General features: G+C 44.5%; 1 protein-coding gene and 1 pseudogene across 1 annotated transcript in view; both read left to right on the top strand.

Annotated features, from left to right (window-relative positions):
- The window catches only part of LOC141575598 (uncharacterized), a 108092-nt gene that overhangs the window by 52392 nt on the left and 32088 nt on the right, over positions 1 to 23612 (top strand). Inside the window, exon 4 of the mRNA XM_074355172.1 lies at positions 20717 to 20757. Coding sequence (XP_074211273.1) covers positions 20717 to 20757 — 41 coding nt within the window. The remainder of the gene's footprint in view (positions 1 to 20716; positions 20758 to 23612) is intronic.
- Positions 4211 to 13037, top strand: LOC141575592 (opioid growth factor receptor-like protein 1 pseudogene; annotated as a pseudogene).

Below are 23612 nucleotides of genomic sequence, written 5' to 3'. Positions count from 1 at the left end.
AAGGAGAATATCTCAGTATTTAATCAATAAAGATAAGATAATTTTTTCCTGCCAGATGACACTAACACCAAAATTGACCTCTTTTAAGAGTGGAGGAATCTCCTTCTATCAATCACCTTCTCACTAGGCTAAAGCAGTTGTAATCCATGCATTTATTTATTTATTTATTAGTTTATAAGTAAAACATTTATAACATGACTTCTATACTCCATACATTGTATTAGGCTCCGGAGACACAGAGGTGAATGATAATTTCACTGTCTAATGGGAGAGACAAATGCACAAAATATCTTTAAAGTATCTCAATAGGTGCTGTATGTAAGAGTATACTTAGTGGAGTATGAGATATTATTGGGGGCGGGAGGTGGGCAAACTCATCCCAAGAAAGCTTCCCAGGCAAAGACAAAGTTAAAGAACAATGGATCAGTTTTTCTGAGTCTTTCCAGGGCAGAATATTAAAGCTCGGAACAGATACTGAAAGTAACATGACAGGTTGTGCTCATATAGATGCTGGTTTTCTCTCCACATTCTCAAGGCTGAGGAGGAATAAGACATGCATACTAGTCTTCCTTGTACTTAGAACTCATTTACTGCTAAGTCACCACATAACCCTCTAGAGATCAATTACTTTGAGTTTCCTTAGCTCTTATAATGTTTTCTTGTCTATGGATCTCTCTTATCCAACAACGCTTGCTTAATGAGGGGATCAGTATCACATCTGATGAGATGACAAGGAAACTTAGTAACAATTATTCCTTATTAAATACCCTGCCTGGATATTTATGCCATGACTTCAAATATAAATGTGTTCTTATTATTCATATTCTCAATAGAAGAGATCATTCTGAAGAAAATCTGGGAGACCATTACGATTATGTGTAAGTAGTTGTAGAATTTCAGTGGACAGCTAGCTCTTGGTCCAGTACATTAGAAACATCATTTTCTGCACACATGTAAGGGATTCAGTTTTGTTGAGGCAGGCTTGGAAATTGTCAGCCATTATTTCTTCAAATATTCTTTCTGCCTCTTTGTCCCATCTCCTTTTGGTGCTCTCGGTATTCATATGTTGTAATGCTGGATTATGTGCCACAGGTCTCTTAGGCTTTGTTCATTTTTTTCCCTTTCTTTTTCTTTTTCTCTCTTAAACTAGAAAATCTTAATTGATCAATCTTCAAGATCACTGATTTTTTCTTCTTCCAGCTCAAATGTTCTATTAAACCCCTCTAGCAAATTTTTCATTTGTTACTGTGCTTTTTAAGTTGGTAATTTCTATTTGGTTCTTTTTAAAAATTTTGATCTACTTATTGATTTTTCTATTTGGTAAGACATTGTTTCATGCCTTATTTCTTTATACCTAGCTTTCTTATTTCTTTAAACATAATTATAATAGCTGATTTAAAGAATTTATTAAATAAATCCCATGTCTACAAGTTCCCAAGGACAGTTTCCCCCCCTGTGAATAGGCCATGCTTTCCTGTTTTCATGCATGCTGTGTATTTTTGGTGGTTCTTGAATGCTGGAAATTTTTAAAAATATGGTAACATGGGAGACCAGATTCCCTGCTTTTCCGGGGTTTGTTGTTGCTGTTGACTTATGGCTTTCCTGGAGTAATTCTGGAAAGTCTGTTTTCTTTGCTGTGTGGGTCTTTGCAGTCTGTGCTTGGTTAGCTAGTGGTCAACACATGACTGACAGAGGTTTGTGTACATTGGTACACTTCTTATATGCTCCAAGTGTAAAATTCTACCCTGGCTTTCCCTTGCTGTTTAAACAAAGACTCAGAGTCAGCCACAGATGAATGATAAGGGCTTCCTCAAGGTCTTCCCTGGCCGTGCACACAGTCCTGCACAAGCACCTGGCCTTCTGGCTCTCCAGCAATGTGCCTGATCTTTTCAAAGCCTCCTGCTGCTTTACAGACTGGTTTGGCAGGTAAAGACCTTCTCTTGGTAGCTCCTGGGATGACAGGACTACCTCCAAACTTTTAATTGTGCTGGTTTGGAGCTAGTTTTGAGGCTGTTGCTAGGACTACAGTGGGGTCTACAGTAGGTGTGCTTGATGCTAGGGGCTCAGGTGAGTGTGGATTAGGTCTGGTTGCTGCGTGGATGAGACTGGCTCCAGTACCTTCTTTGGTAGAGTGGTCCTGGGCCAAGATTCCTTTTCAGAGTGCACAATTGGGTCCTCAGTCTATCTGCATATTACTAGGTTTGTGGACTAGTGTGGCTCCCACTAGTCCCTGGAAGGACTCCAAACTTTTACACATTATTACGTGTCTAATGGAAATTACTGCCATCATAAAGCAATAAGTAGAGGCCTTAAATATTCACATATTTGGGTGATTTGCTCTGTTAGTGTATTTAATCTAATGAAAACTGTTGTGTCTTGGGCATACTTTATTTATTAGAAAAACTATAATTTTTCTACAAAGCAATCACTATTATATGGGACCTTGGCAATTAAAAGTCTTTCTCACATTAAGAAGATGTATATGGTAGAGTAATCAATGCATAAAGTGATTGAGAAGAATATTACTGAAAAGAGACTTTTTAAAAAGAAGATTATCACTAGTAACTTTTTTCTTTTTTTCAATTGAAGTATAGTCAGTTTATAATATTGTGTCAATTACTGGTGTACAGTACAATGTTTCAGTCATATAAATACATGCAATATATTCATTTTTATATTCTTTTTCATCGTAAGTAACTATAAGATATTGAATAGAATTCCCTGTTCTATACAGCATAAACTTACTGTTTATCTATTTTATATATAGTGATTAGTATCTGCAAATCTTGAACTCCCAATTTATCCCTTCCTACCCCCTTCCCCCCGTGGTAACTGTAAGTTTGTTTTCAATGTCTGTGAGTCTGTTTCTGTTTTGTAAATAAGTTCATTTGTCTTTTTCTTAGATTCCACATATGAGTGATATAATATGGCATTTTTCTTTCTCTTTCTATCTTCACTTAGAATGACAATCTCCAGATCCATCCATGCTGCTGCAAATGACATTATTTTACTATTTTTTTATGGCTGAGTGGTATTCCATTGTATAAATATAACACTGCTGCTTTATCCAGTCATCTGTCAATGGACATTTAGGTTGTTTCCAATTTTTGCAGAGAAGTTTTGGTTTATTGACTATTTAGGAGTCATATTAAAGGTATTTGTAAGTGAATGAATACATAAGAAGTGAAGGCACCAGGCTGGACTACACATTTTTAAAATGTTTCAGTATAAAACCTGCTATTATAATTGTTTTATCTACTTTTTAAGGTGATAAATCCCAAAAAGAGAGGAAAAAGGAAAAAATACATTAATTCAGGAACAGTTAAGTCAAATTTTATGCTATTCATTAAAGATTCAAATAAATGAATAAAAACATGTTTTCTATTAAATAGAAGCAACTAAAAACTGAACTGTTTCACTTAGGGTTTTTAATATGAAGGTATATAATAAAAAAAAAAAATAATAACCTGCTATGGGAATGGTTGAACTGGAGCATACCTTATAGGAGGCAGCGACCTAGCAGCCTATGCATTGTCCTAGGGGCTGAATGGCCTTTGAGGGAAGATGATTTTTGTTATGAATTCTTCATTCAGTGAAATCACCCTAGAGAGAATCAAACGGACCTGAAAAAGTTTAAGTTATAATAAGAAATACTACATTTTTTATACACTTCACTCAGATTTGTTTTATGAAATGTGAAAGGATTTGTTTATAGTGCTTTAAAATTTACAACTCTGTGGACATGCTGGACTAAATCAGTACAGGAAGGTGCAAAGGTGAAAGTTTATGTTCAAATTGTGAAAAATCAAAACCATCCCATTTTGATAAAAAAATATACTGAAAATTTTAATCCTAAGATTTAATTCTCCTTGGGAGAAGCAAATATAAGTTCCATCCAAGCTTTTTGTTTTTTTTTTTAAGTTTTTTTAAAGCAAGATATTAACAATATTGGATGGCCTCATTACAATACCATGACAAAAACACACATTTCTTTTTATATAGTTTAGCGCGCTGATTCTGAATTTTTAGTTTTAACCATTTTCCAACTTCCTCTCAGTTTCCTTTTTATCTAAAATCGGAAGTAACATAGTGTCCTTCCTTGTAGATAATTTTTATGTTGTTCTTCAAAGGAAGTTAACTGGTCATGTAAGTCAGTTGATTTTTAGGCCTCTTTTGTTCTGATAATTTTAAATGTTAAGAACAATGATCCCTAGAGTGTGGCCCGGGCGCGCCAAGGTGCCTCCTCGCGCCCCGGCCGCGGCCAGGCCCGGGCCCCAGCGCCGCCGCAGCCCGCCCCGCCTCACCGCTGTGCACCCTGCTTGGAGGGGTCAGCTTCCGCGAGCCCACCACCGTGGAGGACTGCGACTCCTCCTGGCAGACCGACTCAGAGCCCCAGCCCGCAGAGCCGGGGCCAGGCGGCGACGAGGCCCCGGGGCGCGAGCCGGAGCAGCCCGCGCAGCCTCCGGAGCGAGCCGGCGGGCGGCCCCGCGCCAGCCCCGCGCCGGACCCGGACGCCCAGGCTGCGGGCGCCGAGCGGGGTGGTGATTCCACTGAAGCAACTGCCAAACCAAAGAGAAGTTTTTATGCTGCGAGGTATTTGTACAAATACCGACACCAGTACCCACAGAACTTCAAAGATACCCGGTATCAGAATGACTTAAGCAATCTTCGTTTTTATAAGAATAAATTTCCCTTTAAGCCTCAACAAGTGGAAAGGGGATTATGAGACTCTGGAGCACAACCACACTTAATCCCATGGCTCTTCCCCCTGAGAGAACAAGGCTTGAACTTTTACGCAGAACTATGTATGAAATTGAGGAATTCAAAAAAGTAGAAGAAGCAATTCGAAGATTCCTACTGGCTTATAAAATGATGTTAGAGTTTTTTGGAATAAAACGGACCGATAAAACTGGAAATGTTGCTCGGGCTGTTAACTGGCAAGAAAGGTTTTAGCATCTGAATGAGTCCCAGCACAACTATTTAAGAATCACTCGTATTCCGAAAAGCTTGGGCGAGCTTGGATGTGAAAGTTTTAAATCTCCCCTTGTAAAATTTATTCTCCAGGAGGCGCTGGTGGAAAATACCATCCCCCATATTAAAAGAGCGCCCTGGAGTATTTTGTTTATACCATTCGAGACAGAAGAGAGATGAGAAAGCTCCTCTGGTTCGCCCAGAAACATTACATGCCTTCAGAGAATTTTATCTGGGGACGACCTAGGAAAGACAGTCAGAGGTGAGCAAAGCTCAGAAAATGCCTGGCCCCACCACCTCTGGTCATAGCAGTCAAACGTCTCTGCATAAAATATCCAAGGACTCCAAAAATTCCTCCTCCTCGTGGTGCATGTAAGTAGCAAAACAGCTGAAGAAAAAAAGGGGAGACCTGGAGAGCCAGGAGAAGAGACAGATGGGCCGAGCGCAGCGCCGGGCAGTGAGGCTGCCGGGCCAGGAAACACAGAGAGAGACGGTGGTACCGACAGTTCGGAGCCTCAGCCAGAAAAACACCGAATAATCCCGTGGAGAAAAAGGAGAGTGGAAGTCCTTCTGAAAAAGATGAAGAAGGTGAAAGTCATGACAAAGACTGTGGAAATCCCGGAGATGCAGGTTCCCACGATGATGTACTATCACAGTGAGTTATCAGGAAACCCACAAGAGGTTTCTGTTGTTCAGTTTACCCCAAGAACAGAGGTCACATTTCCAGTTGTGCCAGTTGTTTGTGATTTCTGCTATAAGCTTTGGGTTATTTCATTTTTATTTTGGGCGACACTGAATTTAACATTTAATAAGTTCTAAGGTGAGACCCAATTAATGAACCTGTCCTAGAACACCTTGAGGATGTGAGTTTTTCAAATCCTGTACACAGCAGTGACATTTGAATTATTTTCAGTATATTTGGAAGTGATCCTGTAGTCTTTGATATATCAAATAAATCCTTTCAAGAGACCACCTTCCATGTGAAGAAAAAAAGTCCTAACAAATTTTAATAAAGAGTAATATTTTTATTGATTTTCAAAATGCTAAGAAATATGCTTTTTCTTCTAACAGAAAAAAGTCTGTTTGGGATTGCAATTAGTACTAGCAGGTGATTCTGCCTTGTTTTTCTTTTCTTTCTTTCAGGTCACCTTACTTTGTTTCTTGGTAGAAACAGAAGTTTCACTCCTTGACTCTGTTAAGGGAGGGTAGGTCATCCCCTGAAATAGTTTCATTACGTAAGCAATGGTTGAGAGGCAAGTTTGGATGTGTCTAGTGACTTTACAACGACAGCAGTCAGAGAGAGCACACATGTAAAACCTCTTTCTAATTGTGAGTAAGCAGGGTTTTTTGCCAGGACTGGCTCATTGCTAGTGTTGTCAGGCCAGAGAAAGGAGGAGAGAATGAGGGGCCAAAGGAACAAAGGCAGTTTGTGGCAAAGCAGAGAAATTGCCCTTTTTGCTCTTCATTCAGGAAATAAAACAAACAAAAGCTACACTTGCCCAAGCGGAGACTCTTTGCTACAAATGAGCACACTGAAACCTGCCACCTGGACTCAGTGACTCAGAAGCTACAGGGCGCTTGTTTCAATAAAGTTAAAGGAAAATGTACAAAGTAGGAAAAAATATTTGCCAGCCCCTTTAGTATTCCAATGTCTGTGCATATTTTTATTTTAAAAGGTGGGAAAGTAGAAAGCTGAATTTGTCATAACAAATAGATTCCTGTAGAAATAAACTCCTTAGTAGTTGTAGATAATAGTTGATAAAGAAAGGCAGTAAGACATGGACATCTCTTAATCTGCTCTTTATAAGGTGCTTTTAAAAACTGCTTGATCCGTCAGGCTATAATTTGCATGTTGAGGTGATGATTAGAAGTTTTAAAATATTAAAAATATTAAAAATGTCTTTTGGTTTTGCTTTGTGAGCATGTGAAGTGGGTGTCGTGTGTGTGTGTGTGTGTGTGTGTGCATGTATGAAAGAAATACCCAATATTTATTGTCAACAGTAAAAATCTAGTAATATTTTGATGTGAGTCAATCAGTAAAAGACATTTTCAGGATCTATTGCCAAGAAATCACTTTCACTGGTTGCTCACATTTTCCTTCTGAGGATTCTTAGGACTACTAAGAGCGAATAGGTTTCTATAAGACCTAAAGACAATGAGGTGTCACCTCACACCAGTGAGAATGGCCATCATTCAAAAATGCACAAATGACAAATGCTGGAGAGGCTGTGGAGAAAGGGGAACCCTCCTACACTGCTGGGGGGAATGCAGTTTGGTGCAGCCACTATGGAAAACAGTATGGAGATTCCTCAAAAGACTAGGAATAGACTTACCATATGACCCAGGAATCCTGCTCCTGGGCTTATATCCAGAAGGAACCCTACTTCAGGATGATATGTGCACCCCAATGTTCACAGCAGCACTATTTACAATAGCCAAGACATGGAGACAGCCTAAATGTCCATCAACAGATGACTGGATGAAGAAGAAGTGGTATATTTATACAATGGAATACTACTCAGCCATAAAAACCGACAACGCCATTTGCAGCAACATGGATGATTGTAAGTGAAGTAAGCCAGAAAGAGAAAGAAAAATACCATATGAGCTCACTCATATGTGGAATCTAAAAAAACCCAAAAAACAAAAACAACAGAAACAAAGCATAAATACAAAACAGAAATAGACTCATAGACAGAATACAAACTTGTGGTTGCCAAGGGGGCGGAGGGTGGGAAGGAATAGACGGGATTTCAAAATTGTGGAATAGATAAAGAAGATTCTACTGTATAGCACAGGGAAATATACACAAGATCTTACAGTAGCTCAGAGAAAAAAATGTCTCAATGAATATATATATGTTCATGTGGGACTAAAAAATTGTGCTCTACTCTGGAATTTGACACATTGTAAAATGATTATAAATCAATAAAAAAAAAAAAAGTCTTGACAGCCATCACTTTTATGCTGCTTGTGTCACCGAGTCCAAACTTGTTCTGCTCGCTGCATGACACTGACAGTGTGGCCGTAAAAGCTGAGGAACCTGATAACCATTTCCAGCTGTTAACACCTGGAGACTTCCTAAGTTACATTGAAAAGAGCATCTCTGGCAAGCCAAACTTGACTTTATGAATTTTGTTACATTAGCTTGAATGCTTTTCCTACTCACTTCGGCATTCCCTGTACTTGACTGATGGACACACAGTAAAACAATCAGGCTGCCTGTGCCAGAGGGCAGGGGTGGTCCCGGGAGATCCTGTAGCAACTGGCAGGAGGGTGACAAGGAGAAAGGAACACCCCAGTCATGTCAGGACAATGAGGAAAGGAAGCCGGGAGTGGCTGGTTTTCCCCCTTCTCCCTCCCATGTCTTTACTAGTCATAACATCATTCAGCTGGGACTGGCCTCGTGTGCTAATTCTGGGTCTCCTGGAGATGCTCAAATTCTTACTTGAGGATGGAGGTCACAATTTCTTTTTCAGTCTGCTTTTACTTGCCGTACTAGAAGGATGTGAGCGGGTGTAGGATCTTGAAGTGCCTGTGATGGTGGTGCCTTAGGGCAGAGAAGGGGCAAGCCATGTGTTTATACCTGTGCATTCTGAGAAACACTTCTAAGATGGTTAAGTTTGTTGTGCAAAATGATCTAGGACCCAGGTATCTGACAATTTGCTGAATCACTTCCTTTCTTTAAAAAAATTGGCCATTCTTTACCGAGTCTCCCCTACTCCCTCTAGAGGGGAGTGCAGAATCACATCATGCTGTTTAATAATTGTATTCGTGTTCATGAGGCCAAGACTGACTTGTCACAGGTCACACACTGGGTTGCTGGCAGAGCTGGGACTTGAACTTGTGACTTCCTTCTCAGCCTGATGCTCTTCCCCATGTACGGAGCTACTTCTGCTGCTTTCCTGGTGTCCTTACCTTTCTGCTCCAACCCCTGCACTGCAGAGGGTGCCCCTGAGCAGGAGCCTTCCATTCTCTCCAGGGCTCTGATGAGAAGGCCCCTCTTAGCCGGCGGAGGTCTGTGCTGGGATGTGAGCTCATCTTTGTGATTCTCATTTGCTGTAATGGGAAGCGGCTCCCAGAAGAGAAAGACGTGCATTTGTTTGCAGCCAGTGGGACGATGTTGAAATAAACGCAGCACTGATCAAACTACACACAGCCAGCACATCGCCGGAGAGACGAAGCAAAATGGAATCGCTGATTTTTCTCACCGTCTTCTCTCAAATGCTTCTTCCTTGCCGCCCCCCAAAGGTGGCTCACTGTTGGGACCCTCTAGCATTGTGACATAAATGCTCTGGTTTGGGGTACCGCCCTGTGTTCAGATCCATTTACTGAGAGGTATATTTTCCCTTTTCTAATCTGTGGAAATCTTGAGGGAAGTCACTTTTCTGAGCTTCACTCCTTTCGTCTGTAAACTGGGCCGATTAGGGCCTCGCTCATGGATTTTTGGAGCTAAAATAACAGATGAAGGTAAAGGGCTCTCTCCGCTCGGTGCCTCACATGCGTTAGCATTCAGGAGGTCGGTGCGGTCCTCATCAGTGGTCCGCATCACTGTTATAACTGCCTCGTTGACCTGGATGGACGTGGGAGTGTCTGTGATAAAGGACCCAGCCTAGAACCTGGCCCGTGGTTACTGTTCGTAAGCGAAAGCCGTTGCAGACGTGTGGGAGAGCGCAGAGATTTGAGTACTTCAGCAGATGCAACAGAACTGAAGGAAGCAGGGACTTACATCATTCTCCCAGCTCTGTCTCAAAAGAACTATATTGCCTGGGGCCAGTCATTTTACTTTCTGGAACTTCATGTCCCCCATCAATCCAGTGGGGCCTGCGGAGCGTTGGGTGACACTGCAAAGAGAGGGTGGGAGGGAGGTGCCCAGCGCGGTGCCAGAAGGGGCGGCGCTGCATCGGGGCTGTCCGCTCTGAATTGCTGGTCACACCGTCGTCGCTCTCCCTGGAGACCAAACTGCCAGCCCATCACGAGAGCTAGAACTTGTGCTTCCCCCTTAGCTCTGCCATTCTCTGTTTGTAGGAGTGCACTGTCCCCAGACAGATTCTGAAAGAGAAGGCGGAGCCGGGGAGCGCAGAGCAGGTCAGAGCTTCATGGCAGCGCCGTTTAGAACAGCCCAGGATGAAGACGCTGCGCGCCCCCCCCGCCCCCCGCGCGCTGTTAAGCATTTGGGGTGTTTTGATAGCACAGAGCCCCCTGTGGCTGGCCGTGCAGGATGTCAGATACGTGGGGAGCACACGGCTTGGGATTTGCGGGATGCCCCGTCGGGGAGGGAGTTGAGGGGCGGTGTGAAACGACGACCCGCTGTTTTACCTGCAGTCCTGAGAGGGCGAGTGAGTTTCGGAACCCGTTCTTCATTTTGCTGGGCACCGCTCCCTGTGGGTACCCCTGCTTTGACCACAGCCAAGGCACTGCCTTGGAACCTCTGCAGCGCCTGCCCCATGGCCTCAGGGGTCAGGTGGTGGCGCCAGAGCGAAGCTAGCTTGTCCAGGTCTGGGGATGCTTAGAGACCACCTACGTGATTCCTTTGGCAGCAAGTGACATTTGGCAAAGGGCATGGCTGACAGGAGCCCCAAACAGGTAGGTGTCGGGGTGGGGGAGGATGTGATGCACATCAAGGGTCAGGAGGCCAGGGAGTGGGGGTGGCTGCGGTTGTGTGTGTAAGAGCCACCCTGTGTGCAGACGCTGCGCAGAGACTTGTGTGACACAGAGCAGGTGGATGGTCTCCTCTGCCTGCTTTCTCCGATGGGCCTTGTGCTCAGAGAATGCAGCTCAGTCACCTGAGTCTCATGGGCCCACTGGCACCTAGTGTCCTTCCTCAGAAAACTCAACAAGGCAGGGTTCACAAAGCCTTTGGCCCCCCGTGAGCACTCAGTGTGTTGGTTGCCTTCCCCTTTCCTAGAGGCTGGGGTCGGGGGGTGGGAAGATTGTTTGAGCACTTGGGCTTTTTGGACATATGATAATCACCTGGCTAGGACTTGGGGGAAAACTCCCAGTTTCCGGTACAGTCTGCTGTCCACTCGTGTGTGCGCATCCCTGATGGCAGCCCTGCAAAGACAGGTCTGCATCTTGGGAAACATCTGAATAGAATTAGGAAGGCTGGAAATAGTTACATCTACCAGTTGGTTATTCCTTGTTTTCATAAAGTCATTACAGTCTCTGATAAAAGAGATGAGCGTCAATAAAATGGAGAATTAGACATGTGGTGATTCCTTACATTGAAGATCGAAAAAATTGACGATTCAGTGCTTCAACACGGGCAGTCTTGAGATACCGTCTCTCTGCTTGATATCCTTTAGCAAGCTCCAACGTGGAGGGCAACGTGGAAATTCAGCCTGGTACCCAGATCCTTTGCTGATTTAGCCCATGGCTTCCCTCCTCAGCTGATTTCATCTTTCTGACATTTTTCTTTAACATCCCTGAAGGTGTACCTCAGTGTATGTGCATTAGTTTCCTGTTGCTGCTATAACAAATTACCATAAACTTCGTGGTTTAAAATAATACAGATTTATTGTTTTCCACTTCTGGAGGTCGGAAGTCCGACATCAGTCTCTTTAGGCTAACATCAAGGTGTTGGCAGGGCTGGTTCCTTCTGGAAGCTCTGGGAGGAGAAAAATCCATGTCCTTCCTTTTTTGGTTTTTCTTTTAAGCTACAAGTGGTTTCCTGCATTCCTCTACTTGTAGCTTCTTCCTCCACTTGGGAAGAGCCTTGCTCCAGTCTCTGCTTTCATTACCACAGTGGCTCATTCCCTGATGCTGACTCTCTCTGGATCTCTCTTACAGGGATTTTGTGATTCCAACAGGTCCAGCCAGATAATCCGGGATAATGTCCCCATCTCAAGATCTGTAATCATACCTACAAAGTCCCTTTTGTCATGTAATACAACAATTTGCAAATTCCAGGAATTAACACTTGGGCATCTTTGAGGACTGTTGTTCAGCCTGTCCCAGTGGGTCCCCTGTATCTCTACCTTGTGTTCTTGCTCCCTGAGATGCCTTTTCATGCCTTCTTTGCCAGGCTGACTCCTATTTACCCTTCATAACCCAGCCTCAGGGTCTTCTCTGTCAGAAGACATTCTTGGACATTCTCCTTCTCCTGTCCCATTGCTCCAAGGCCATAGGCCTCTCCTCCGTGCCTACCTAGCATCTTGCCCCTGTGCTGTGAGTAGTGTCGTCACCCACTGTATTATAATACAGTTTATCTGTCTGCCTGTCCCAGTGGTCCTTGCAGACAGGGACCGCATCATCATTGCTTTCTTACCCCTGCCACAGGGACCCAAGACTGCACTTTGTAGGCACTGGTGGGTGGATGTCAGGGAGCATGCCTCCCATCTTGAAGACACCCCAAGGAGAAGCCCTGTGTCCTGGTTTCCACGCACCCTTGTTGGCCTGGGGTTGCATTTCCTCCTAGGAACTGAAGTCCTCTGGGCTTCAGCCTGTCACGGTCCCATGTTTTCCTGTCCCTTCAGCTGTTTAATTCCCTCTTCATTGGGCTGTAGTCGATTAGCCTAAGTGAAAGCAAATAGACAATTTCCTATTAATATTTATATTGCTTTGCTTTTCTATTTCTTGGCGAGGCTCTGAGGACGGGGATGGCTGCAGAAAACGTTCTTTCATCTAAATTATGTCCCTGTTGGGGGCTAGATTTAGCCTTTTTGCTGGGCTGTGGAGAAGAGAGGATGTGGTGGACTTATGAGCCCGGGAACAATTAAGGCACAGCAGTCAATCCAAAAACTGCAAGTTCGAATCAGTAAACATTTGTGGAGTACCCACTGTGTGTCTGTGCGCGTGCTAGGTCTTGGTGTCCCAGGATTAATGTCTACTGTTTATTAAGTGGGTATTATATGGCAACCGTTGTTCCAAGCAGTTTAATTCTCTCACCTCCTTGACTTCATGAAACGGCCCTGTGAAATATAAGCCCCATTATCTGAGTTTTACAGATGAAGAAATGGAGGCAAAAAGAGACTCTGGGGGTGTGGGTGAAGACACTTGGAAATGGTGCCCTCATTTTACTGTCAGGGGAAAGGGTTGGGTGGGTCTATGGTGTTCTCAAGAAGAAGGGCAGTCAATGGAGAGGAAAATGGGGGTTGGGGGCAAAGGTGTTCAGCAAGAGGAGGAAGAACCCGGAGTTCTGAAGATGCAAAGGAGGCTGACGGAAAGAGAGTGGTGTATCAGTGACAGGCTGGACAGTGTATGACAGCAGGTCCCCAGTAACAGTGATTTAACCAGATGGAAGTTTCTCTCTCATGTCCATGAACTTGTGTTGGCACTGTGCGGTGGAACAGTAGTTTAATGATGTCATGAGATCCCAGGATATTGTCTTCCAGCCTTGCCTTCCTCAGGTCTTAGCCAGGCTCTCGATATCCAATATGATGCTAGGGTGTCAACATCTTTGTTGTAGGCCAGCAGCCAACAAGAAGCAGGGAGAAGGCCAGAGTGGGCTCACATCTCACCAGGCAGCCTGCCTCTAAGTGGCCTTCCTGAAGTCCCCCGGCTGCGCTTAGCCGCCCAGAGGCTGTAAGGTGGAGCCTTTCCTCTGGCTGCTTTGCTCCCCTGAATGGAAGCCGGGAGGTGGATGTGGGGTGGCAAGGTGGCTGGCCGTGCCACAGGTGGACTCTGGTGAGGGCTTAAGTGGGGAGGGGATGTTGAATGAATCAGATTTTAGAGTACACCTGAGTGATGGCCTCTTAGACTGACAGGCTCTGAACCTCCTCGTACCCTTTGCTTGACCTAGTTCCTGGGTGTGAGTATCTCTCTCTATCTTAGAAAGTTTGTGCAAAACCTTCTCACTCAACATGTTCCAGCACCATTGCTACCTCCTCTGAGAGGCCCACCAAGACTCCTGGATCAGAATCAGGCTTCCGTCCCCTGAATGGGGCATGGTACTGGCACCTCCATCGGCCTGCATTTTATTCCAGTTTGTATTTTATTTAGTCATTTGCACCTGTACCTCTTCCTTAGATTGCAGGGCAGCATTTGGCCCCCAGCAGGTGCCTGGCACAAGATGAATTCCCAGGATGTTTTAGTAAAACTTGACCGATCCAGACAACGGCATGTGGCGGAAGTGTTTTTCCTGTAACAGAGCTCCTTAAACTCGTGTCCATCAGAATCGGCAGAGGGCTTGTTACAATTCCTTCTCCCCTCAACTTCTGACTTAGCATTTGGGGAGCCCAAGGATGTGAATTTCTAACAAGTTTCCAAATGATACTGATCCTCCTGGTCCCAGGACAACCCTTCAAGAGATCGTGGTCCTTGAGAAACACCCAGATTTTTTTCTTTCCCCCAGGGGAATCTGCAATGTAAATTAGGTCTGAAATAGACTTGGGAATTAAATACAGGGAAATTAAGTGAATGGATGAACCAGTGGAGAAATATTTGGATTCAAGTGTGCCTTAGCATTTTGGTCCCAGTTTTTTTCTCAGACAAATTTCCTGTATCACCTAATCTTGGATGCTGCCACTTACAAGATGCTCCATTATTTTCTATAAAGCCAAGAAATTAAAAGCGCTTTTAATTAAGCTGTGACACAGAGCTTTCTCATCCCTTTGAATCTTTTATGCTTATTGAAAGAGCCTTTTTAGACCTAATCGGATGGGTTTTATCGTATTTTACTGCTATGCCTACACATGAAGGGGAATGTGGGCAGACACGTTGGTTCAGGTAGTTCTAGAACTTCTTCACGCCGGGTCTGCCTCTGGACTCCCCTTTCTTCTCAGTGTCACTGCCATCTGTGTGTTCTATACTGTCCTGTCCTCCACACCACTGAGAGCGCCAGATTTCTTGTAAGAATTCTGCAAAGAAGGCACTTATGTCCACGTTGCAGCTCTGTGTTGCTAGCCTACTCCTGGGTCCTCTTTTGAGAATGCTGCCAACACATCTGACTGTCCGCCTGCCCCTTCCCACGACCATTTGGTGCATGGGGTTGAAAGAGTGACCCCCATCCCCCTGCAGTTGTCTCCAGGATTTTCATGGAAGCCGCTGACGCCTGTTGTGCACCTGTTCTGAGTGTGCTGGCGGCGTAGCCATGTTATCACTGCTCTGTGGTCTCCGTAATTATTAAAGGCTACTTGATTTTAGAGATGTTAGAAGGTGAAAAACAGTTTGTCCTGGAATCAGTAAAAAATTTTAAAATGCCCACCAAGGACTAGGCACATGTTTCACTGTCATGGCTTTACGTATAACACATCTCAGTTAATGTTCATGGTGGTTGTCTGAAGCCAGCATCGTGACCTCGGTTTTACAGATGAGGACCGTGCCAGCAGGTGGCATTTGTTCACTCCTCAAATTTATTGAGCTCCTAAGGTGCGTCATCATTCTAGGTGCTGGCAGTATCCCTGGGGAGATAATCAGTGAAGAAACAGGTATGGTCAGCCACCCATATCTGCAGGTTTCACATCTATGGATTCAAATGACTGTGGATCAAAAATATTCTAGGGAAACAAATTCCAGAAAGTTAAAAAAAACAAAACTTGAATTTTGCCACATGCCAGTAACTATTTACATAGTACTGGTTACTGCAAGTACTCTAGAGGTGATTTAAGGTATACAGGAGGATATGTATAGGGTATATGTAAGCACTGTGCCATCTTATATAAAGGACTTGAGCATCAATGGATTTGGATATTCACAGAGGTTCTAGAGCCAATCCCCCATGGATACCAAGACGGATGGATATAAGATTGAATCATACAAATGCTATAAGAAGAAAAGTAAGTCAGGATGTGCCAGTTATTAGGGAAGTCTTCTTGAGTAAACACTAGAGTGAAATGAGAGTACACACCATACAGATAACAAAAGGATACAGGTTCCAAGCAGAGGAATTGCAGGTGCAAAGGTCCTGTGGCAGGAATATGCTTGTCTTATTTGAGGAAGAGCAAGCCTAGACAACTTTTACCTGCAACACCAAATGCATGCGGGTTTCTTCCCACACCAGTTTTCCTGCTCTCTGGACTCCAACTGAGTATCTTACAATTCAGCTCTGTACTGGCACTAACTCCCCAGTTAGCTCAGACCCCACAAGTTAAGGGCTCAGTTCCACAAGACTGTTGTCACTTCAGATTCTAGGCACGTGTCCCAGGTTGTCACCTGTGCTCCGGACCAACTAGGGGTAACTTCAGAGAGTCTGCCCAGCCCCCTTCTCTGGAACTTGGGCAGGTGCTTTACTCTCTGCCCCTGGTTTACTGTGAGGGACACAACTCAGGAGCAGCCGGATGGAAGAGACGTGTGGGGTGAGGGATGGAGGGGCAGGGGTTACATATGCACCCTCACTACACCTGCTCCTCCCAGGACCTTGGTGTGTTCACCAGCCTGGAAGCTGACTTAACCCTGTCACTTAAGGAGTTTTATGGAGGTCTCACTGCACAGGCATGACTGATTTAATCATTGGCCACTGGTGCTTAGGTCATCAGTCTCCAACCCCCCTCCCCTCCCTGGAGGTCAGGGGTAGGGCAGAGCTGAAAGTTGCAGCCCTCTAATCATGCATTGGTCTTTCTGGTGACTGATACCCATTCTGAAGCTTCCAAGGGGTCCCCTGCCACCACTTATCTCATTAACATACACAAGACATTCATCATTCCAAAATTCCAAGGGTTTTAGGAGCTGTGTGTCAGGAACTGGGGACAAAGACCAAATACATATTTATAACAGCAAGGAAGCCAGTGGGGCTGGAGCAGTGGAAACTCCAAAAAGTCTTGGTCGATGGCCCGAGCTGGGATGTAGCCGTGATTTACAGATCTTGGGGCTCCAGGTTCAGGGTTTGCCCACAGGCCACTAAGTGTGAGAAGCCACTTCAGATTACATCCTTCTCTCCTTACTGGAGTGAGTTTAATCTTAGGAAACATATGTCTTGATTAATTCAGCTCCAGTCACGAAGCACAGCAGTAAAAGGTGCTCACTGCCATCACCATTCTAGGAAGTCCCCACAGTGTCTGGTTCCTAAGCGGTGGTTAAACCAACCCAGGTAAGGATGACAGCAGGTGTGGGAAAGCAGGCAAAGAAAATGACATCGAAAGAGACATTTCAAAATAGAACATGGGACTTTCAACTCTCCTTTGAAGAACATGGTCAAGAGAGAGACTCCAGCAGTGCGCTGTGGAAGAAAGAACAGAGATCAGGGCTTTGAAGCCCAGTCTGCCAGTGATTAGCCGTGGGACTCTCCCTGTTAGTTCAGTCACAGACAAGAGAATACATGAGTTTACACAGAAAAGGACTTATGGCCATTATTAGGTGCCTTGCAGAATTCTAGGAGAAGCTAGACGGACAGGTGCTCAACTAAGCTGCGAGGAGCTGTTCTCGGAACCACCCAGAACCAGACCTCCAGGGAAACTGCGGTGAAGAAGCCACTGGGACAGCCCTTCCCAAGAGGACCACACCTTGTCTGCTGGGATCTGTCAGGGCAGGATGGGCTCCATATTTTTTCATGCTCAGGAAGTTCAGGCCTGGACTCAGGGATCTAACTACAGATGCCCCTCGCCCCCAAAACCCAAACATCTCTTATGCTTGTCAGAAGAGAGTCAAGGTAGCAAAAGAGCTGCCCTCCTTCACGGTGCTAATGCTTTTGCATCTGCTGGTGGTCTGCAGCTGCAGGGGTGTCTGCTTGGTGGGAACTCAGCTCCACAGTAGGTGTCCAAGATGTAAAGGCATTCGAAAGACAGCTGATGTGGCTTTCATGTACATAGAGGAAATGTTAAAACAATCCTATTGTAAATGGGAAAGGATAAAGGGATGTAAAGGGAAGTAAAGATCTCTGCACTTTACTCAAACTGGTAAAATATCATCCCTGTAGGCACTGATAAGTTATGCAGGTGTAATACAATATTCAAAGCAACTACTCAAAACATACAAAGAGATAGCTTGAAAAGCACCATAAGCAAATCAATGGGATTCTTTAAAAAAAAAAAAAAGTTTGATGACCCCACAGAAAGGCAGGTAAAACCACAATGAGATGTCACCACAAACCCACCAGAATGGCTGAAATGAAAAGGACTGACATCAAATGTTGGCAAGGATGCAGTGCAGCTGCAACTCTCACACTTTATTGGTGGGAGTAAAAAGTGGTTCATCGTCTTTGAAAAGAAGTCTGATAGCTTCTTACAGAAACAAACCCCTAACTTCTGACTCTTCAGTTCCAATGGGAGTCGGTGCAAAACTGCAACCAGCACAGGTGCTCATCAGTAAGAGGACAGATAAATAAATTGTGGTATAGAAATACCATGAGTGTATCACTCACTGAGCCATGCATAGAAACAGACAGCTGAAACATGCACCGACGTGGGTGGGTCACACACGTTACACTGCGAAAGAAGGCATACCCAAAGGACGATACACTCTGATTCCTAACGAATGAAGTTCTGGGACAGGAAGATCCAACTTATTAATGGAAATACATTTAAAACGTGGTTGTGTATGGGGAGTGTGGGCAGAGATTGGGTGGAAGGGGCCTGGCTAAATTGCGTCATCACCTCAACTGTCCTGAATCGTCAAAACTGGTTTGGGTTATATAGGTGTGTACTTTGGTCAAAACTCACCCATGGTTGGTCTGTGCGTTTCATTTTATGTAACTCTGTTGAACCCTAGTTAATGCACTGCATACCAAGGTGGCTGGAGTATATAACGTGCTAATGACTGACTTACTATTTTGAAATGAATTAGAAAAAAATGGGTTGAAAGACAGAAGGATAGGTAGGTATGACATGGCGAGTATGGTAAGATGGTAATGGTAGAAAGTGGGTGTGGGGATGTACATATTCGCCATAAGATTCTTTTACCTTTATGGTATGTTTGAAAACTTTCATAAGAAAATGCTAGGAAAAAAATCTTAAAAAAAAAACCTACAACGCTATAGAATGTGTGGTTCCTTTCTCTCCGGCACCAGGTGACTGTTGGTTGTAAAGAAAGTCACTCCAGCTGCCTGGCACTGTTCTATGGGACAAGGTGATTTTTTTTCTAGACTGGATATTGAGCACAAAGGACTCAAAAACTTAGGTGACTCAAATAGCTGGGATTAGAGAGAAAGTCTGGATATAGCATCCATCCACAGAGGATGCCCAATAAGGACTTAATCTACTTTTCTTACTCTTGAATGACAACTCTGATGTCTTTGAGTCCCCATCCCTGCCTCCACCCCAGAGTCAGTGCCAGCCATGCAGAGACCACAACTAGCGATTTCAGAGAGAACATCAAGTATAAACTTTTATCGTTGGAAGGGACCAAGGGGACTACCTAATCCTGTATCTTTTTGTGTATGAATTTACCTAAGTCAATTTGGTCATGCAAAAATTAACAATAGTGGCCAAAAAATCTGAAGTGAAAGAGGGTTAGCTTTCCCACTACACCCTCACTACATGCATTAGTCAGCAGGCATCAAGTGATTCAAGCAACCTTAAAAAAATATTAGTGTCTTTGCCCTCTGTCCTTTCTTATGCTCTGGCCACCACCTTGCAGACAGACCCCCAAGAGGCAAGCATGATGATACTACAGGGATCATGGGTCTCAGCCTAGCAGTTGGCACCAGGCAAACAGAAAGGTCTTTCTAAACAGGCTGGGAACAAGACTGCTCAGGGCTCACCCCTGGGATGGGATCACTAAGGAGAGCAGTTCCGATTGCTCTAGATTTCCAGTCTGTTTAAGAAAAGGAGGAGAGAATCTTTAAAATACCTGAGCAGGTCCATATTTCTTGAAAACTTTATCTCACCAGTGAGCGCTCTTTTCTATGATTCCATGCACCATTGAACAAGCTTCTTTGTCACCTAGGAAACCCCATTCCGAAATTCACTAGGCCCAGACGCGGGTCACACACAACCTACAGCATGCCTCCTGGTTGAGGCCGTCCTAGCAGAGTGCCTTTTGTTTAACTGTCTTCAAATACACATAGCATGAAATTTACCACCCTGACCGTTTTGAAGTGTCCGCTTCCATGACATTAAGTGCATTCACAGTGTTGTGTAACCGTGACCACTATTCATTTCCAGAACTGTCTCATCACCTCAAATAGAGCTCTGTATCCATTAGCCGATAACTTCTCATTTCCCTTCCCCCAGCCCCTGGTAACCTCAGTTCCACTTTATTTCCACAAATCTGCCTATTTTAAGTACCTCGCATATGTGGACTTATGATATCTGTGCCTTTGTGGGCAGCTTACTTCACGTGACAGACATCTTTAAGGCTAACCCACGTTGTAGTGTGTGTCAGAATTCCCTTCCCTGTGAAGGCTAATACTCCACTGTAAGAATGCACCGCATTTTTGTTTATCTGCTCACCTTTGGTTGACTATTTGGGCTTTTCCACCTTTGGAGGATTGTGGATAATGCTGCTGCCTCTTTTTTTTTTTTTTTTTTTAATACCCAAACTTTATAGAAAGTACCTATCTCAACAGCACATTCCAGGGGTGATGTTGACATAGCGAAAATTTTTTTTTGCAAAAAGTGAGGTAATATTTTAAATAAAATAATGTATTACAATAAGTATTAAGTTACAGACCACATACAATTGATAGAAGATCAGAATCATCTATAGACATTTTGAGGAGCTTCCCAGCCTCAACGGGACAAGAATGTGGCACTGGGGTGTCACCAGCACTGAGAACGGCCACGCGGCCTCACGCACAGTGCCTGGATGCCGACAGCCGTGTGACAAGTGTTCTGGTCAGGAAGCCACATTTTAAGCAGTTTACATCCTCACAAGAGAATTTCTCACTTCCGTGCGGGTGTTTTATGTTTATGATGTCTTTCTTTAATTTCAGGAAACTGGGTGCGGGGAGTTGGCTTCACACAGAATGCACTGGTAAGTTTTAATTATGATTTTAATTTATAATTTTAATTGTAACTTTTCCCACTAAAAAAACATGGGGAATGGGTTCCCTGTTCACTTTCTGGCACAGAGCATTTTCTTTTTAGGAATGAATTATTGAAATAACAAGGGTGAAGCTGGCCTCCGAAGGTCTATTACGGAAACGTATGTCATGCCTCACTCTGAAGGGCAGAAGGAATCTGGGTGCAGGGGGAGGAATAGGCTTGCTTTCCCCCAGAGTTCCTGGAGCTGCCTGGAGAAGAGCAGGTCCCCCCATCCCAGGCCATGGCTCTCTATGATTTCTTAGGGGTCTCCCACTGTATCTGTGTCAGAACCATCGAAGGGACTGGCCTGGGTTGGGGGCTAATTGCCTACAAGAGTCATGGCCTTTGCAAATGCTTGTTAGAATCAGCTGGGTTGGGCCAGAAGCTGCCGGGAAACTTAGGAGAGATTAATGGGGCTTGGCCAGTTCTTGAATCTGAGTGTGCACAGAGATGTGTGGACATGCCTTTTGCTTGCTGACTTGCCTCCTCCTGGCCTGTGAAGAGCCTTTGTCCAGCCTTGGGCACGCGGGCTTCTCCCCGCACAGTCGCTGTTTGCTGGTGAGAAATGAGTCCACTGGTACCACTGCGTCTGGTACTCAGCCACGCCGGTTCTCTCTGATTGATGACGTGTGCGTGGCTTGTCGTGTTAGGGTGACAACGAATCTATTTTTAATTCCCCCTGCTTCCTCCCATCTTTTAGACAAGGGTGAAGCCACTCTTCCTGACCGGCAACCTCTCCTCCTCCTTTTCCTCCCTCAGAATGTCAGTTGGATTAACATCTTGCAGTGGCAGCTGCTCCGCATCTGCTCACACCGCGTGGCGAGACTGTGCAAAGCAATTGCATGGAACCCTTGTGGGGTTTCCCTATTTATTTTCTTTTGATAATGTCCACAGCAAATTTACTCTGCTCTCCAGCCAAAGGGTGCTTCATGCAACTGCCAGGGCTGTGCAGTGAACTGGGGCCCTCCCGAGGTGAGGGCTTCTGGGTCTGTTGCCTCATTCCAAGGCAGGGTGCACAGGAGCCCCTGTTCTGTGCAGCAGCAGTGGCTTTGCTGAATGAGTCTGGGAGAGGGATGGTTGTGTGGGAGGACCAGCCTGATAGGACGCCCTCCCCGTGCTGGCCTCACTGGCTAGAGGGACCTTCTAGGCCAGAGGGAGATGGTCCAAAACCTAACCTTCAACTTCACTGCCTTTGTCGAGGTCTCAGGATCTCTCTATCCACCATCCTCCCACCTCCTTTAAAAATTTTTAAAAAAATTTTTTTATTGAAGTACAGTCAGCTTACAATGTTAATTTCTGGTATAGCATAGCTTAGTGATTCAGTTATATGTATATATTCCTTTTCATATTTTTTTCATTATAGGCCATTACAAGATGTTGAATATAGTTCCCTATGCTATCCACTAGGAGCTTGTTGTTTATCTATTTTAAATATCTTAGTTAGTATCTGCAAACTCCAAACTCCCAATTTATCCCTCCACCCTCCCCTTTCCTGCTGGTAACCGTAAGTTTGAGTTCTATGTCTGTGAGTCTGTTTCTGTTTTGTAAATAAGTTCATTTGTGTCATTTTTCTAGATTCCACATATAAATGATATCATACGGTATTTTTCTTTCTCTTTCTGACTGACTTTGCTTAGTATACAGTCTCCAAGTCCACCCATGTTGCTGCAAGTGGCATTATTTTATTCTTTTTTATGGCTGAATAGTATTCCATTGTATAAATATACCACAACTTCTTTATCCAGTCATCTGTCAATGGCCATTTAGGTTGCTTCCTTGTCTTGGCTATACCCCAGCTGCTTTTTCCTCTTCTCCATTCTCTGGTGTCTTTGCCTTCCCACTGTCTTCTGTCCCCCGTAAGGAGGCAAAGATGCTTCTCCCTCCTTTTTCTTTTTTCCATGTTCTCCTTCCCTCCTTTCTCTCCCCTGTGGTCTTTAGTCAAAGGAGTGTGGAGTGTGTTTGAATTTCACCTCCTTTTGATTGTCGGGGGTATTGATCTGAGTACCAGTGTCTTCAAGGGTTAACCTGGGGATGCAGAAACCTACGTCTGGGGTTGCTGGGATGACCGAATAACAAGAACAATCACTGAAACCAATCAAGCTCGTACGTTTATAGCACACTTCCTGGGTCTCCTTGTGCACACTCAAGCCTCAGGACCACCCCAGGGCAAGCCTATTATCCTCAGTTTAGATGAGGAAACTGAGGCCCAGAGAGATCAACCAACTTGCTGAAGGTCACATGGGTCATAGAGGACAAAGTACGTGTTTGCCCCCAGCCTGCCTGGCTTCACCCTCACACCATGACAGGACCACCTGTGGAAGCCTCTAGTGTGAGGGGAAATGAGGGACTGACATTTATTGACCATCTGTGGGTGAAAGTTTGTTGACATGCATTGTAAAAGATACACATAAGCATTTCAAAAATTATTCATATCATTTTTCTCTCCACTCTAATTCTCTTTCCTTTTTTTCTTTCCCTTCTCTTCATACTTCGGCTTATTCCCTTCTCTTGGGGGGTTTGTGCAGCCCTCCTTCCTCTTCCTTTGGTCATTTTGACTTTTTGGACCCCCCCAGTGTATCCTCCCTTCCCTTTTTGTCTTCCTAATAAATCTCTCCTCCCAGCCCTCTGTTCCACACCTGGTTTCTGTTTCCTCCTCCTTTCTTCTGCCCCATCTGTCTCATCTCTCTCTTTTGGATCTGTCTTGGTACTTGCCAAATCAAATCCCCAGACCCTAGCAGGGTTTGAAGTCAGCCCCTGACACACAGTGGGGACATGAGCCCTGGGAGTCATGCTCACTTGGGGCCT

Source organism: Camelus bactrianus, chromosome 30 (genome assembly GCF_048773025.1).
Source record: "Camelus bactrianus isolate YW-2024 breed Bactrian camel chromosome 30, ASM4877302v1, whole genome shotgun sequence".
Lineage (NCBI taxonomy): Eukaryota > Metazoa > Chordata > Mammalia > Artiodactyla > Camelidae > Camelus > Camelus bactrianus.
Note: the sequence above shows the minus strand (reverse complement) of the source record. Positions and strands in the feature narration are given on the sequence as shown.